This window comes from Neophocaena asiaeorientalis, unplaced genomic scaffold (assembly GCF_003031525.2).
Source record: "Neophocaena asiaeorientalis asiaeorientalis breed wild unplaced genomic scaffold, Neophocaena_asiaeorientalis_V1.1 scaffold59, whole genome shotgun sequence".
Taxonomy (NCBI): domain Eukaryota; kingdom Metazoa; phylum Chordata; class Mammalia; order Artiodactyla; family Phocoenidae; genus Neophocaena; species Neophocaena asiaeorientalis.
In genome coordinates, this window is record NW_020174268.1 from 16,694,097 (window position 1) to 16,711,497 (window position 17,401).

Here is a 17,401-nt window from a genome sequence, read left to right on the forward strand (position 1 = left end):
GGAGGGAGGGAGGGCAGAAGTAAAGAAGGAAGAAGGGAAGAGGGAAAGAAAATAGCAAGTGTTGGCAGGATGTGGAGAAATAGAAACCTTTGCGCACTGTTGGTGGGAATGTGAAACGGTGCAGCTGCTGTGGAAAGTGGTATGAAAAATTAAAAACAGAATTACCATATGATTCATCAGTTGTATTTCTGGATATGTACCCAAAAGAACTGAGAGTAAGGTCTCAAAGAGATATTTACACATCCATATTCACTGCAGCATTATTCACAATAACTAAAGTGTGGAAGCCACCGAAGTGTCCATCAACTGATAAAGGGGTAAAGAAAATGTGGTGCATACACACAATGGAATATGATTCAGCCTTAAAAAGGGATGCAATTCTGACACATGCAACAATGTGGACGAACTTTGAAGACATGCTAAGTGAAACAAGATAGGACAACTACTGTACAATTTCACTACATGAGGTCCCGAGAGTCATCAAGCTCATAGAGAAAGAAAGTAGAACGGTGGTTGCCATGTCGGGGGGATGGGGTGGATGTGGAAAGGAGGAAGCAATGTTTAACGGATGCAGCGTTTCAGGCTGGGATGATGGAAACGTTCTGGAGATGGATGGTGGTGATGGCTGCAGAGCAGCGTGGATGTACTTAATGCCACTGAACTGTGCGCTTAAAAAAAAAAAAAAAAAGGTTAAAATGATGAGAAAAGAACCAGGAGGAAGGGGACAGGAAGGGGTGCCGGAAGGAGAAGAAGGTGGAGGAGGGTCCCTCACAGGTGAATTGAACGGAAACAGGGAACACACAGGACTGGATTTAGCACGTGGAGAGCTGGGGTGAATTTCCTATTCTGTGGGCGGAGAAGACAAGGGGAGCGATCCCAAAGGAGCTCAAGAGATCTGGCTTCGCAAAAGTAAACTGAAAGCCAGGAAGTTCTAAGGGTGTGGCACTAATGCTAAGGCCCCCACTCCCCGCCGTTGCAGAGACGGGTCATTCCAGATCTCAAAGGCCTCAGTGCAGAAGTCAGGGAACGCGGAGGGGGGGGACCCTGCAGAGGCCATTTCAAACTCAAAGGCATATCTTAACTGCCATAGGGCTCTTCTGATGTCCCAAACCAGGCATTCTCAACGCTGGCCCTATCCTCGCCAAGGGGGCAAAAACTGTCTCTCTGAGGTGAAAAAATCTTATTCTTTCTATGCACCTAGCACAGAAGTGCACAGGGCAAATTCACACATACGCGGTGTATCTATGGTACCAAAATGTTATGGGGGTTGGTGATTAGTGGGGGGAAATATCCAAAGGAGAGGGAGAGGGGCAATAACACAACCACGCAAAGGCTGAGACCACTGCCCTAAAGCTGGGGGGGCGCTCCGGGATGTGGCTCCATCCTCCAGGCCCGCACAGCCCTCTGGGCTTCTCGCACAGCTCGAGCGCGTGTGGTCCGGCAGGAGAGCACGCGCGACCTCACCCCTTCCAGCTTCCGCGGCCGGGCACCCAGTCGGCCGGGTCGTCGTCACGCTCACTGTCACTGCCCGCGGCCGCCCGGGACAACCGCTCCAGCGCGCACAAGGAAGGGGAGGGTCCCCTACGGGCCCCCGGAGCCGGGGGCGGGGCCGGCTCTCACGTCGGGGGCGGGGCCCGCGCGACGCGCGCCGGCCCCGAGGAGCCCCGCGGCTCCGCCCGAGCTTCCGCCCGCAGCCCGGCTCCTCCCGCCGCCTCCTCGGCGCGCTCCTCCGAGGTGCCAGCGCGGCTACGCCCAGGGCGGCGAGAGAGCCGCCGCGGCCGCGGAAATCTGTACACACCGCAGCAGCGCCCTAACAACCCGGTCTCTGTGGCGCAATCGGTTAGCGCGTTCGGCTGTTAACCGAAAGGTTGGTGGTTCGAGCCCACCCAGGGACGAGGAAGCTTGTTTTCCTGTACGGGGATTCATTTTAAAACTACAACTCTGAGATTTTTAATCAAATAGGAGTACGACACTGATACGTTTCTAGGATAGAGGAAGACAACGTCCTCCTAATAGTATTTGGTGCCCAACACAGTGAATCCAGGAGCCACACTGCTGCAGAACTGGGAGCCGGTGGATTGCTAATTCTAGTCCTACCGAATATCCGGGGGAAGTGTGCATATATGCTTCAGGAGACCTGCCCAACCTTGTTCATCAACAGCAGACATTGTAATGGCAAAAACAAACAAACAAAAAACACTCAATTGCCCATTGACAGGTGAATGAATAAATGCCATTGGTTTCTCTCAGAAAATCTGATACCACCAAAAAGCAAATGTAGTTATTCAATTTTGCCATATCTGCGGCCAAAAGCATTTGAGAAGCAAATGCAGATGCGAACATGCAAGAGGAGACATCTCAGAGTCAAAAGTATGTGGAGGCACCGTTATACCAAGAACTATTTGCTGAATTAAGCTGTGTTACAGCTTTGGGATCAAGGACTTGAATCTACGCAAAGCCTTAACGTTTTATTTAGATTGCTGGCAGATTTTTTTCTGAAATTAAACTCAAGCAGAAATTGTTTGTATGGGTTCCTGTTAAAACGTCTCAAATGACGTATTTTCAACTCGTCTCACAGAAGACACAAATATTTTTCAAGCAGATGATTTGCATATGACTTTCTTTTTTTTCTGATTTTATTGAGAAATAATTGACATGTATATCACTGTATACATACGAGTTTCTATAAAGATAGAGAACCACATGATAATATGATAGCATGAATATGTAATTCGTTTCTGCCAAGATTGAGGTCATGTGGTAGGTGCTTTTTCTCTAGGTTGTTCTTATCAGGGATAGAATTTTGAGACCTAGAAGAAGGAATAGTTGACTGTCTCACTAGGGTGTCTCCTAGGGAATGCCTTGGCAAATGCTGGCTGACAATTATTTATCAAATTATGGTTGATAACAAAATATCCTCTACTGTCTCGTTAGGACCCCTCAGGAAGGAGACACAATATTACACTTATGGTGGAATTCCAGGCAGAATGACAGGTAGCCACCCCCAAAAAATGTTCTTAGGTAGGGGCCTTTCTGATGCTTCTCAAAATTCCAAACTTGCCACCTACACTTAAGGATAGCTTACAGTGACAGAGAGAACTATATTCAATATCCTATGATAAACCATAATGGAAAAGAATATTTTAAAAAAGTATAAAAATAAGAATGTATATATATATGTATGTATAACTGAATCACTTTGCTGTACAGCAGTAATTAAGACAACATTGTAAATCAACTATACTTCAATTTAAAAAAAGGATAGCTTACAGTGGAAGTAAGAAACGGGGAGGGGGTGGCAGTGCAATTCTGTCATAAGATCATTTATACACTGTTGAAATTGAGTCTCACATTTCAAGATGAAGAAGGTGTAATATTTGCTATTACTGAAGTGATGGGGACTTAGCATGTCCTTCCACCTTGAAACTGAGTATATGTACACTAGGTTATAAGCTCCTTGAGGGAAGAGACCATTTTCTGTTATTAGTGATCAATTCAGGGTCCAAAGGATTTCTTTCAGGACACAGTTCAAATTCTTGAGCTTAGCGTACAAGGGCTTTCATGATCCACAGCTGTGTCTCCTGCCCAGTTTCCACTTGAGACCTTTTAGAGGTTATAAGCACTTACCAGGAGTTCCTTGAATGGCCCAGGCTGACTTACACCCCCTTCCCGGCCAGACACCTGTCCCTACACCCCGATGTGCCCCTCCCCCCTCCCCCATTCTGCTTACCTGGGTAACATCTGCTGAGGAGTTACCCCCTCAGGAAGCCTCCCCTGACACTGCCTCCTCTGATTTAGAGGTCCATCCTCCACGCATGCATCACAGTACCCTGAAACCAGGGAGTTACTTGTCCCCTGCACAGGAATATAACCTCTTCAGAGTAGGAACCATGTCTCCGTTCATCTAGCACAGGCCTGTCCCATGGCACACGCTCAGGACCAGAGCAATCCCTGCCTTCTCGGGGTATGTGGTTAACAGAGACTGACAATCAGATAAAAATGCATATGATGAAGGGTCAGCATGAGAAACACAGAAAAATGTTCCCAGGCCTTGAAGGAGGAAGTCAACTTAGATGGGCTGGATGGTGTCTTCATGAGGATCTGAAATGACCCTGAAAGATCTGGACAGGCCAGAGGCAGAGGAGGGGTATCTAAGGCTGGGGAAATTTCAGGACAAGATGAGGGCATGATGGGGGTGATGGACAAAGTGTACGTAAATAGGGAGCAGTGAAAACGAACTTAGCTTGTGGAAGGGCCCTGAAGACCAAGAGAAGAGGCTGTCTGAGAACAGTATGGAGGTTCCTTAGAAAACTAAACACAGGGCTTCCCCAGTGGCACAGTGGTTGAGAATCTGCCTGCCAATGCAGGGGATATGGGCTCGAGCCCTGGTCTGGGAGGATCCCACATGCCGCGGAGCAGCTGGGGCCGTGAGCCACAACTACTGAGTCTGCGCGTCTGGAACCTGTGCTCCGCAACAAGAGAGGCCGCAATAGTGAGAGGCCCGCACACCGCGATGAAGAGTGGCCCCGCTTGCCGCAACTAGAGAAAGTCCTCGCACAGAAACGAAGACCCAACACAGCCATAAGTAAGTAAATTAATTAGTTAATTTTAAAAAAAGAGTTATCGTTTCAAAAAAAACTAAAAACAGAGCTACCATATGACCCTGCAATCCCACTCCTGCAATCCCACTCCTGGCCGTGTACCCAGGAAAAAAACGTAGTCCAAAAGGATACATGCACTCCAATGTTCATTGCAGCATGTTTGCAATAGCCAAGACATGGAAGCAACCTAAGTGTCCATCGACAGAGGAATGAGTAAAGAAGATGTGGCCCATATATACAGTGGAATATTAGTCATAAAGAAGAATGAAATAATGCCATTTGCAGTAACGTGGATGGACCTAGAGATTGTCATACTGAGTGAAGTAAGAGGAAGAGAAATATCGTATAATATAGCTTATTTGCAGAATCTAAAAGAAATGATACAAATGCATGTATTTACAAAACAGAAATGAACTCACAGACTTAAAGAATGCAGTTACCGATAACCAACAAGGACCTACTGTATAGCACAGGGAGCTCTGCTCAATGTTATGTGGCAGCCTGGATGGGAGGGGAGTCTGGGGGAGAATGGCTACATGTATGTGTATGGCTGAGTCGCTTTGCTGTGCGCCTGAAACTATCACAGCGTTGTTAATCGGCTGTGCTCCAGTATAAAATAAAAACTTAAAAAAGAGAGAGAGAGAGAGAGAGAAGAGGCTGCACTTTACCCTGTAGAGTAAGAGAGTCACTATTAAAGGTTTCTGTTTCAGGACAGAATGAAATCTATTTTAGGTGGTTGGGTTGGCAACAATGTCAATAAGAAATAAGAGATCAGAGGACAGTTTAGACGCAATTATATTTCAAAGGAGAGGCAGTGACGCTCTGGGCTAAGGTGGGTAAAGGAAAGAAGGCATGGCTGGATTCAAGGGAAGCCTGGTCAAGATTTAGGGACTGAAACAGGAGGGAAGTTTGAGGGTGAAGCCCGCATTTAGAGCCTGGGAGACCCAGAAAATGGTGATACCATTGCTTGATGTGGGACTTTGGAGGGGTCTTAAAGAAACCTTGAAATTAGAAAACTTATACATTGTCCATACTCTTAGCTTTCCTAACTTGTGGCCTGTTCTCCACCGTGGAGTTTATCTAGAACCTAGTCTCAGAAACAATCTTCATTTTAAGTTAAACTTCATTTATTTAAGATAAACTTCCCAAGAGACTACTTAGGGGTCCACAGAGCCCTATGAAAATCTGAATGGGAAGCTAAGGACCCTCTCCCCAGAATGTACACATTCACAGAGAAAATCTTATTGACAATGTCCAAGAGTCACAGAGGCTCTGGAGCAGAGTTCTTGGCCCCCAGATTTTGAAGGCCCGGCTTTGTATTTTATTTATTGGATTTATATTCTAATTACTGATAAAGGTCATAAAGCATGTCAAATCCAAAGTGTTTAGGTATGGAAAAATTACTAAACTGAAGATTTTAAGGTAACACAAAGAACTAGAAGAGTCTAATCGTATTGACAAGTCACAAAGAGAAGCCAGTAGCCAGTTTCTTTTCTTTCTTTTTTTTTCTGAGCAATTAATTACATATGTAAAATTAGTAATAAAGGACTTGAGACAAAAAAAACTACCTTGAGGTTTTAACATTTAATGCTTTATTGTTACAGTCTGGAGCGACTGGAAGCACTGGCTGTGAAGGGCTTTAATATAGTGATCCTTCCAGGATCCCTTCTATAGGGATTTACACCATCACCAGATACCAATTTGTATTTCTTTCTTGGGAGTTACTTTAATGACACCCAGCAAACTATCATATTTTAGTCACCCCCTCATAGGAATTGAGCCTTTTTTCTTTTTTTTTTAGTAAAAACAAACCAAAAATTATTGTCTGTCAAAGATGACTCAAACTAGTTATTCCTAAACAAGTAAATCAAATACACACTTTAAAATAAGGAGATCTTCAACTACCTTAGTAATAAACTGCAAAGTAGATCATAGATTATTATATGCATGTGTGAGCATAATGATAATTTATTTATACTTAATTATCCAATATATTCACCGGTACAAGAACAGAGGCTGGCTTGATAATTGGAATTCTAGTGAGGTGGATGGACCTAGAGTCTGTCATACAGAGTGAGGTAAGTCAGAAAGAGAAAAACAAATACCGTATGCTAACACATATATATGGAATCTAAGAAAACAAAAAAAAGGTCATGAAGAACATAGGGGTAAGACGGGAATAAAGACACAGACCTACTAGAGAATGGACTTGAGGATATGGGGAGGGGGAAGGGTAAGCTGGGACGAAGTGAGAGAGTGGCATAGACATATATACACTACCAAGCGTAAGATAGATAGCTAGTGGGAAGCAGCTGCATAGCACAGGGAGATCAGCTTGGTGCTTTGTGACCACCTAGAGGGGTGGGATAGGGAGGGTGGTGGGAGGGAGATGCAAGAGGGAAGAGATATGGGAACATATGTATAGCTGATTCACTTTGTTATACAGCAGAAACTAACACACCATTGTAAAGCAATTATACCCCAATAAAGATGTTAAAAAAAAAGGAATTCACTATACTACTACTACAGAGGTGAAAATCTGCAACGGATAAGAACTAAATATAGAACTGAAGTTTTAAATATAGAATTTCCCTATTAGTTACCAAGCACAGGATGCTTTACAGTAACCGCAAGGTCCATATCACTGGGACTCCAGTTTACAACTCAAACATCTCGACATCCTGCTGAACAAACCCCGTTTATGTTGCCTTGGGGCTGGGGGAGTTTTAAGTATCAGGTGAGGTGTAGACACACTTGAACTTCTCAGCATATTTAGATCATCTCTGCCTCCAAAGGCAGTGGGAAGGTTATAATAATGAGAAAGCTGGCAAGAAGGGTGCTTGATCAAGCTATTAAGTGCCTGCAATAACTAAACAGAAAATGCATTTTCATTTTGAGATTTGAAGTATTTCATAGGAGCTCCTTTTCTCCTGATGACCTCTCGCTTCTGTGGTTACATTTAATCTCCTGATTAAACTTCTCCGGTACCAGATTTATTGTCGCTTTGGCACTTTGCTGTCTTGCAGAAGTTAATAAGCGCCTTTTGTGGGTCTGCTTTACTCAGAAGCACCCTGTAGTGCCTGTCAGCCGCCTTTGCCTCTTCTGTGGCTTCCTGAGGGAGCACGGGTGGGGAGAAAGGGGTGAGGATCTCCTGGAGGTGAAAAGCAAAGGAGGGCCAGAAAGACAGTCACAGATAAGCTCACTGAACAGGCCTGTTTCAGAGCCACCAACCGTATGGGGCTCTTTACCTGCGGCAGGAGCGCCCACAGGAGGAGATGCCTCTGGAAACGGCTCAGAAGTCATTAGTTTAAGGTCACTCCTTTGGGATGTTCCCTCTAACCTGCCAGCTCGATTCCACCCTTCCTCCCCTGCCATAACACATATGGACACGGATCACTGTCTTTGGCCCCAGATTCTGAGTTTGGAAAAACTAGTCCATTTTGTGTTGTTTGCATTTGCGGTACCCAGGAAAACACTAAGATAACTAAACTTACTGCAGTAATCATTTCACAATATATGTAACTCAAACCATTATGCTGTACACCTTAAACTCCTACAGTGCTGTATGTCAATTATATCTCAGTAAAACTGGAAGAAACAAAGCTCTAATAAACTGTATCTTCTGCTTTTCATATACTTTTTTCTGACTTGCAGAGTGGATTACTGCAATAACGTTAACTGGAAGAAAAATTGGCTAAAATTTGATAGACTTTCCTCCTAGCCTTTTTTTCCCCCCTAGGAAATTGATATTTACAGTTTAATTGCCTTCTATAACTGATCACTGTTTCTTCCCACATAACTTCAATACACTATAGGAATTGAATATTTGTTAACATAATATGAAAGATATAATATGAATGGTGTATTTTAAATGGTTAAAGAACAGTGAGGTGATTCAATAAATGGTATTTGAACAAATATACTGTTGGGGGGGGGAAAGAAACCTCATGGCACCACATCAAGATATACTGCAAAAGAATTAAAGATTCATGGAAGGAAGGAAGGGAGGGAGGGAGGAAGGAAAGGAAGGAAGGAAGGAAGAAAGGAAGGAAGGGAGGGAGGAAAGAAAAGAAAGGGAGAGAGGGAGAGGGATGGAGGGAGGGAGGAAGGAAAGAAAAGGAAAGGAAAGAAAAAGGAAGGAAGGAAGGAAGAAAGAAAGAAAGAAAGGAGAAAGAGAGAGAGGGAGGGAGGGAGGGAGGAAGGGAGGAAGGGAAAAGAAGAAAGGAAGAAAAGAAACCTAGTTTCATTAGAAGAAATATGTCAATATTTATATATTTGGGGCAGTAGAAGTAATCTTGACAAAACTTAATACCAAAGGGAAAAGACTATAAAATAATGTAAGACTTTTGTCAAACCATTAAAAATGATAATCAGCTAGAAATCAAAACTGCCACGTGCCGGGGAAAAGTTTAACACCTTAAACGTAAAGAGCAGGTATAAAGCATTAAGACCCCAATTCAGTCACCGCAGGACTGAAGCTCCCACAGAGCTCCTTGTTCAGGCACCTTGCTCCCTGTGGCCCCCTTCAAAAAACTCCTATCTTTCCTTACCTTTCAAACTGCCCAAGAGGCCAATCCCAAGAGGAAGGCTGTATTTGGAACTCAGGATCCTCCCAAACACCTCTCCCCGAGAGATCTCATCACAACCTGCACTCTTGTTTAGCTCTGTCAGCCTATGAACTCCGATCCTCCCAGGACTTTAAATTCTAGATCTAATCTCTCCCAATCTCTCACTCCAACCTACACCTTAGCCATCCCCCCCAGCGCCTTCTGGAGTGCATGGTCTGTCACTGACAGGACCTCTCCTGTCCTCAACTTCTGTAAACAGACTCTCCTTTCCTTTGTGCTGGGTGAAACCTGAATAGCCCTGTCAAGTGGTGGCTGTTTTATCTTCCTGGTTCCCTGCTGTTATTTCAGCCACGGTTCCCCCATCTTCCTTATAACCCTCCAGTGCCTTTAAAGCACAAACCATTAGACTGAACCCCCTGTGCTGTTCCTTTTGCTGTCATCCACCCTTTTCATGGTCTCCTGCCTTTCCCTGAGGGTTTTAGCTCCTGGCTTACTGTATATTCCTTTCCGCCAGGACTCCTGCTGCCATTTAGATGTCTTTGCCGCCCAGAGACTATCCACACACCGTCCTGGCTTCTTGGCTCCTGTATCTCCTCACTTTTCATGGACTTCTCACCCAACCTTGGCCTTGCACTTCGCTTGTCATTCTTCAGACCCTGTCATCACCCACAACTGTACCGTGTCTGAAAGCTCAGTTTCAAGCACACCTCTGTCTAACGAGCTTACTTCCTCCATGAGTCCCATTCTGGCATTCTTTGAACCCACCTCCAATCCATTGAGATCTGCTACCACTTTTTAGTTTTTACTTTTTTAATTTAATTTTGATTTTATATTGGAGTATAGTTGATTTACAATGTTGTGTTTCAGGTATAGAGCAAAGTGGTTCAGTTATACATATACATACATCCATTCTTTTCCAGATTCTTTTCCCATATAGTGCCACCACTTTTTGTTCTTGTTTTTGTTTTGCAGTACAAGGGCCTCTCAATGTTGTGGCCTCTCCCGTTGCGGAGCACAGGCTCCGGACGCGCAGGCTCAGCGGCCATGGCTCACGGGCCCAGCTGCTCCGCGGCATGTGGGATCTTCCCAGACCGGGGCACGAACCCATGTCCCCTGCATCGGCAGGCGGACTCCCAACCACTGCCACCAGGGAAGCCCGAGTGCCACCACTTTTTAAATGACCATCATCTGTCCCATGTCCCTACCTCCCTCCTTATCCACCACTATCATCCTGTTCCTTTCCTAAAACCTGAACTCCTTTTCTCTTCTCTGTCCACTTTGTCTGACAATACCTCCAACTTTAGCTGACTCCAACTGCCCACCTACTCTCTGTCCTGCACCTGAGCAGCACACGTGATTGCAGAGAAATAAACCACCATCTTAGCTGGTCTCAGTGGAGTTTATGACCATAAACCTCCGGAGGGCTCTCAGCACTGCCTAGCAAGCCCACCGCATGTCCCTAGTCAATTAGCTCTGGAGACTCAAGCCTCTCTTCCTTGATCTTCAACCCCTCCTCCCCTCACACCCTCAGCTGATTTTACTATATCTCCCAAGAAAAGAATCACAAGACCTTTCTTATCCTCTAATCATCAAATCTCCTAACGACTGTACCTATATACTTTGTTTTTCCTAGTATTAAAATGGATAAACTCTTAGCTCTTAAGGTCACACCCTCCTCCTATTTTGGATCTCATCCCAGAGAAAAGTGCTCCTGCAACTGTCCCTTTTCTCATGTACAACATCCGTTGTCTCTCTCCCTGGACCACTCAGCCTCATTTAGAAACATATTATGACATCTCCCATCTTAAAAACATTAACAAAAACCTTGACCTCACATTCCGCCACCAGATGTCAAGTGAATGTTTCAAAAGAATGTAGACACACTTGAACCTCTCAGCATATTTTAGATCATTTCAGAAGAATGTACCTGTATCTGCCCTTTCTCACCATCCCTTTTCGCTTGAACCCATTCACACTTATTCTCACAGCTCCACTGAACTGTCCTGGCTAAGTTACCAAGGATGTACGTCCCTGTTACCGAAGCCAATGTCAAGTCTCAATCCTATTTCTCTACTTTCCAGCAGCACCTGACAAACCAGCAGCAGATCTGATAGATCTTCCCCTGATTTTCGGGACACCACTCATCTGGTTTTCCTTCTAACCGCCCCTTTTGTTCCCTGGACCTGTTTTAACTCCTTAAATGGCCCCATCCTATATCATGGTATTAAATAGGATCCACGCATTTATAATTCTTAAAAGAGTATCTCCAGCGGCGCCCTCTCCTGAGGCCCAACACGGCAGATGCACTTTCCTATTAAATTATCTCTACTTGGAAGTCTAATAGAGATCTCATGCCTAACGCATCCAAAACTGAATAAGTTCTTTCCTTTAAATGTTCTCCCTCCCAAGTCTGTCCCATCTCAGTAAATAGCGCAACCCATTTGTTCGGGCAACAAAATCTGAGGTTTATCTTTGCCTCCTCTTTCTAGCCCACCTTCAACCATCAACACGACCTGTTGGCTCTGCCTTGGAAAGGCAAGTGATCCAGCTGTTTACCACCTCCACAGCGGGTCACCCTGTCTTAACTGAGACTGTTATAGACTAGCACTTCTATTTCTGACCAACTGCATTCTCCACACTTCAGTGATCCTTTAAAAACTAGACCGTGGGCTTCCCTGATGGCGCAGTGGTTGAGAGTCCGCCTGCCGATGCAGGGGACACGGGTTCGTGCCCCGGTCCGGGAGGATCCCACATGCCGCAGAGCGGCTGGGCCCGTGAGCCGTGGCCGCTGGGCCTGCGCGTCCGGAACCTGTGCTCCGCAACGGGAGAGGCCACGACGGTGAGAGGCCCGCGTACCGCAAAAAAAAAAAAAAAAACTAGACCGTGTTATTCCCTTGCCTGAAACCTTCCAGTGGCTTCCCGTTTTTCTCAAGCAAGGACACGGTCTTTACTATGCTCCACAAAGCCATACGTGATCTGGCCTCTGCCAACCTCTCTGATCTCGTTATAATTCTCCTTCCCTTGCCTCACTCTACTCAAGCACACTGGCCTCTTCCCTCTTCTCGATCCTGCCAAGCACCCTCGCTCCTCAGGACTTCTGCTCTTCCTGGAATGCCCTTCGTCCAGTCACGTGGCTAAGTCCCTAACTTCACTGAAGCACCTGCTCAAATGTCATGTCACTCCAAGCAACCTTCCAAGTCCACTCAGTCTAAATTAGTCCTCCCATCACTCACCCATTTTTCTCCATAGCATTTAGTGCCACCTGACATTGGTCAATTGTCATTATTTGAAGAGTCTATACTTGTGAATTTGCCTACTTGCCAAAATTTATTTGTAACCCTAAAAATCAATACTTGCAGTGCTCTTATACATGTACACAGCAATGAAAAATCTGAAGCCCTTGCAGTACATTTGGTCCACGCCAAATATCAAGGCTCTTGCTATGTGGTACAGATCATTTGGCGTGGACCAAATATGCACATGGACATTTTGGATTGGACCAAACTTCAAGGACCACTGGCGTGGACCAAATGTCTTATGGATGTTTTTTGTCCTTTTCGTTGGTTATTTCACTTGTTTAAAATGGCCCCCAAGTGTGGTGCTCAAGTGCTGTCTAGTATTCCAAAGTGCAAGAAAGGTGTGACATGCCTCATGGAAAAAAACATGTGTGGGATGAGCTCCATTCAGGCAGGAGTTACAGCGCTGGTGACCTTGTGTTCAACATTAATAAATCAACAATATATACTACATAAGGTATCTTTAAACAGAAACACACAAAAAACAACATTTGTTGATCAGGTGACAAAAATGTTGTGACCAGAGGCTCACAGGAACCTAACTGTACTCTCCCAAGAGCAGTGGTCCAGTATTTGCTAATTCAGTGTTTGTGGTGACTTGATACAACAGAAGTACCTCAAATAACAGGAGTCAACCGTATGTATCCCCTATTACCACCCAACATTATATATTTACCTCCTTGTTTAGAAGGCAAATTACTAAAAGGCAAGAATTTCCTTTTATTTATTTATTTATTTATATTGCCTTATATCTGAGGTTTACAACAGTGCTTGGCACTCAGCAGAAATCTAGAAATAGTTGAATGAATAATAACAAGTAAAGGATGGATAAGCAATTCCTCAAAGAAACTCAACTGGCCAATAAAGTTACAGAAAATATTCAACCTCACTAATAATCATGGAAATGTAACCAAAACCAGCCAAGGTTTTTTCCGCCTTCAATGCTACTACCTGGTGTTGGTGAGGGTTCGGCAAAGCCATGCAAACAAAAAAGTGCATGTTCTTTGACCCAGAAATTCCACTCCCAGAAAATAAAACTTGGATTTGTGAAAAGTTTTATCGATAAGGATAATTAACAATAACAAAACAATACAAATCACCTCAAAATATAAATTGGTGAAACAGTGGTAATACACACAATGTAACATTATATAGCTATCCAAAAGTTGTCAAAAACTAAGATGGAAAGATGCTCATTAAACATTAACACACATCATTAACAAACAGGTACAACAGAATCTCATATTTATTTCTTAAAGTCTAAATGCATAAAAATATGAAAATGTTTGCAGTAGTTATTACCACTAAGTGTTAAGATGAGTGCTCCGAAATTTTCTTGGTGTTTTCCTGTATTTTCCCAGTTTTTCCTTACAATAAACATGACTTTTTACTTCTGCAATCAGAAAAAAAGGGAGGGGGAGGTTTGGGAGTAATTTTGACAAATCATTTTTGCAGTACTGAGTCCCTAACAAAGTATTCTCCCCCAAGACTGCCACCTTCAAACCTTAGTAACTCTGCTACTAACTCAAATCACTACAGCAGTGGTACTGTTTGGGCACCCAAACTTTAAATGAAGCTAGAGGTAAAACATATAGTAAGTTCAAGCACTGTAGTGACCACTCTATACTCAATCCCAGCTCTACAACTTACTCGTCCTGTGCTGTTTCCTTATCTGTTAAAAGTGATACGAGTACCTTGCTCGTAGGAACGCTGAGGTTTAAATGAATTAATGTTTCATTTATAGTAAAAATCCAACATAGGCAAGCCTTACATGCACTGGCTATCTCTCCCAAAATATAACTGCTAGATGGTGTCCCACTTTGGTTACGGAAATAAATGTCTTGGGGGAGAAAGATGATACTTATAATGTAAACTCTTAGCACATCAACACAAAAATAGGTTACAGATCAGTTTTTTGATCACCTAACATTATATAAAGTTCTAGTAACAAGTTTCCTGCCATCTTTTGTAAAGAGAGAAAGAGGAAACAAGTTGTATGAGGGGAGCTTACATTCTACACCACTCTACTGGTAGAAGAGACAGGCTGAGGCTCTTATGTAAGACCACAGAACCACTAGCAAAACAGTCATGTGTTCATGTACCACATACAATGACTTAAGTTTGTATCAACTGGTGTTTTGCCTGAACCAACATAACTAAAATTTTAAATGTAGAAATTTAATGTACCCAACTGTACAGACTGCCAGAAACTACAAACTACTTTTCATTTTTAACATTGAAATCCTCATTCTCCTACAAACACAAAATGAAGCCAACAAGGAGAACAAATTCTTCATCATTTAAACTTGTGAAACAGATCGTATGCTTTGTGGGCATAACCAAAGGTAAAACCTTCAGTAGCTTACATTTTGTTCATGACAAGGCCAGTGTGTAAACACTATCTAAAAACACAGTAAATTTTTCCAAGAGTAATAATAAATATTAAACTAAAAACAGTTACCAAGCATTCAACAATTCTCAAACAGATAGTCATCAAAATGAGGGAAGTCTAACGTGTCGCTTGCTAAAGAATTTAACGCTGAAGTAGAAAAAAACTCATCAAAAATATCAGTCTTCATGGAATTTTCCGAGTTCAATGTTGCAACATAGGCATTATTTGTGAGTGAGTCTGGCTGAACTTTGCATTGATTTTTCTTAGTGGGGCTGCAGTAATTATGGTCCTGTCTCAGATGAGTGTTTTGGGGAATACTGTTTAATTCATTAGGTACTGGCGCTGGGATATGATTATCTCCCATTTCTAAGTACCTAAAGTCAGCCTCCTCGTTTTCTGAGAGCTCTGTTGAAACGACCGTTGTAGGGGACAGTAATTCTGCTAAAATTTCTTCATGAGTTTGACTACTGTATGAGGAAACACTAGGAACTGTGGGGCATCCAGATTTACTATCGGCAATATCAATTTGATGCTGTAGCTCTTTTAACAAGTCTTCTATTGATTCACAATCATTTGGAGATCCACAATGGGACATATGTTCTAAATTTTCACTTGGAAGTGTTCCATTTTGGGGGGAAGACATAAGAGCAGCTAATTTCTTCTTTTTTGCCTTAAGTTTTTTAAGAAGTTTTAGACGAAGTTTATGAATCTGACCCTCAACTGAGTCTCCACGGTTTGCTGAAGAAACACCATTTTCATTTCCATGAGAATTGTGGTTGAGGTGAGCTCCATATGAGGCGTTTCCACATTTCTTCAAAACTTCCAAATCACCATTACCATCAGCAGGGAGAGCAGAAGCTGTGCTAACTGGTGATGGATGGCTTGGTGCAGGGTTACTAACTGGAGGAGGCTTCCTTGCACAGCTATGAGCTTCCCTGGATGCCCAGTTACCCTTTTGTTTTGTACCTTTAGTTTTAAAGCCACCAAAATTACTTGCCCCCTTAACTGAAGGCTGCAAATCAGTCACAGTGTTTCTACTATGAGCTGAAACATAAAACGGCATAAAAGAAACACCCTTGCTTAATAAGCCTTTAACCCAACTTCCCACAAATGGTTTTTTCGGATTTTCTTTCAGAAATGGATTCTGTGACAGCTTAGCTGTTACGGTTTGAGAAGACGCTGCAGTTTCTTTTTCCTTCAAATCAGACACCTGAGATGTAACATGTTGTTCTGGTTTTAATTTCTCAGTTTTTGGTAAAAGAGATTGTTTCGATGGAGCATCCTTCTCTAGGGCAACTGTACCCTCAGTTTCTACGGAGTTTACTCTCTGTGTAAGGTCAGTAGCACGAATATCATTCACAGGCTGAGTAACTACAGTATCTTCTGTATTCAGCTGTACTGATGGCACATTTGTATTTACAAGTTGAGATGAAAAGCTTAAATCCACAAACTGGTCTTGGGTAAGCTTGTCCTTGCATGGAGCCGATACTAAAGAAGCCATTAGTGACTCTTGCGATTGCAAGGTATGTGTTTCGACAACCCCTGCGTTCTCTGCCACAGGTTTATTTTCTAATAAAAAACCTTCCGAGTTAACCTGTATTTCTTCAAATGTCAAAGGTGAAATATTCTTGTCGACCAAACCTTTCAGACCTGAAAATAAATGATGTTCAAAAGTTACGGCTTCATCCTGCGAAAGAGTATTAGGAGCAACTGACACTTTTGTGGGGTGAGTTCCTGAGGACAGTTCAGCGGAGGCAGCATCACCTACAGAACACAGTGCTGGTGATACCTGATTCTCATCTCCGAGAGCGTGCTGATCGTAAGTCTTTTTAAGTGGGCAGCAGGCAGGTGCTTTATCTGTCATTTGGGATGTTTTTCTTTCCCAGATAACAATATGTACCTCTGAAGCAGGAACTTGAAATTTCTCATGCCTTTCAGAACATGGGCCTTTTAAGTCATCACATTCCAGCCAACTTCCTGGGGGATGGGGAAGGAAAGTGAAAGATGTTAGACATTCAAAAAAACCACCATCCTGGGTTAACTTTCTTCTGGCCTTTTTAACCGCTGTATCGCTGGATATCCACCGAAGGAGAATGCTTGAAAACACGGCCTTATCCTTATGTCACCATTTTTCTCTGCCAAATGTTAAAAGTCCTTATTTGGATAACAAAAGTTATACACTAACATCCAGAAATGTGAAAAACTGAGGTAGTGTTTACTCTTTTCTAAAATGCCCACAAAAATCAAGACAGAAGTATCTTTAACTTCTGGAACTTAGAATACAGTACAGTATCACCTAATATAATATAACAATATTAGAAAATAGATTAAGTTTTTCATAATATAATGAATTTTCAAGATAAATGAAGCTTGTTAACTCAAATGCCAACACCTAATTCAATTCTTATTTCATTTCTTTTTGGGGTTAGAAAAAGAAGCTTAGGTCTTTAGGTGTCTGCTCTTATTTTATTTCTGAGCTCCTGTTTTCTCATTTGTCAAGTAGGAATGAGATGATGGTGAAGGGAAAGAGGTTAATGTCCCTCT

The 17,401-nt window shown here is 43.1% G+C and overlaps 1 protein-coding gene and 1 non-coding gene across 4 annotated transcripts in view; one reads left to right on the forward strand and one right to left on the reverse strand.

Moving 5' to 3' along the window:
* Positions 1-1,821: 1,821 nt before the first annotated feature.
* On the forward strand, positions 1,822-1,895 carry TRNAN-GUU (transfer RNA asparagine (anticodon GUU)). The gene has a single exon. It is a non-coding gene; the product is annotated as a tRNA-Asn (tRNA).
* An 11,289-nt stretch (positions 1,896-13,184) lies between these two features.
* Positions 13,185-17,401, reverse strand: part of USPL1 (ubiquitin specific peptidase like 1) — a 37,306-nt gene continuing 33,089 nt past the window's right edge. For all 3 annotated transcript variants that reach the window (XM_024755318.1, XM_024755319.1, XM_024755317.1), the window contains one exon: positions 13,185-16,834. In XM_024755318.1, coding sequence (XP_024611086.1) covers positions 14,934-16,834 — 1,901 coding nt within the window. In that variant the 3' untranslated portion in view covers positions 13,185-14,933. The remainder of the gene's footprint in view (positions 16,835-17,401) is intronic.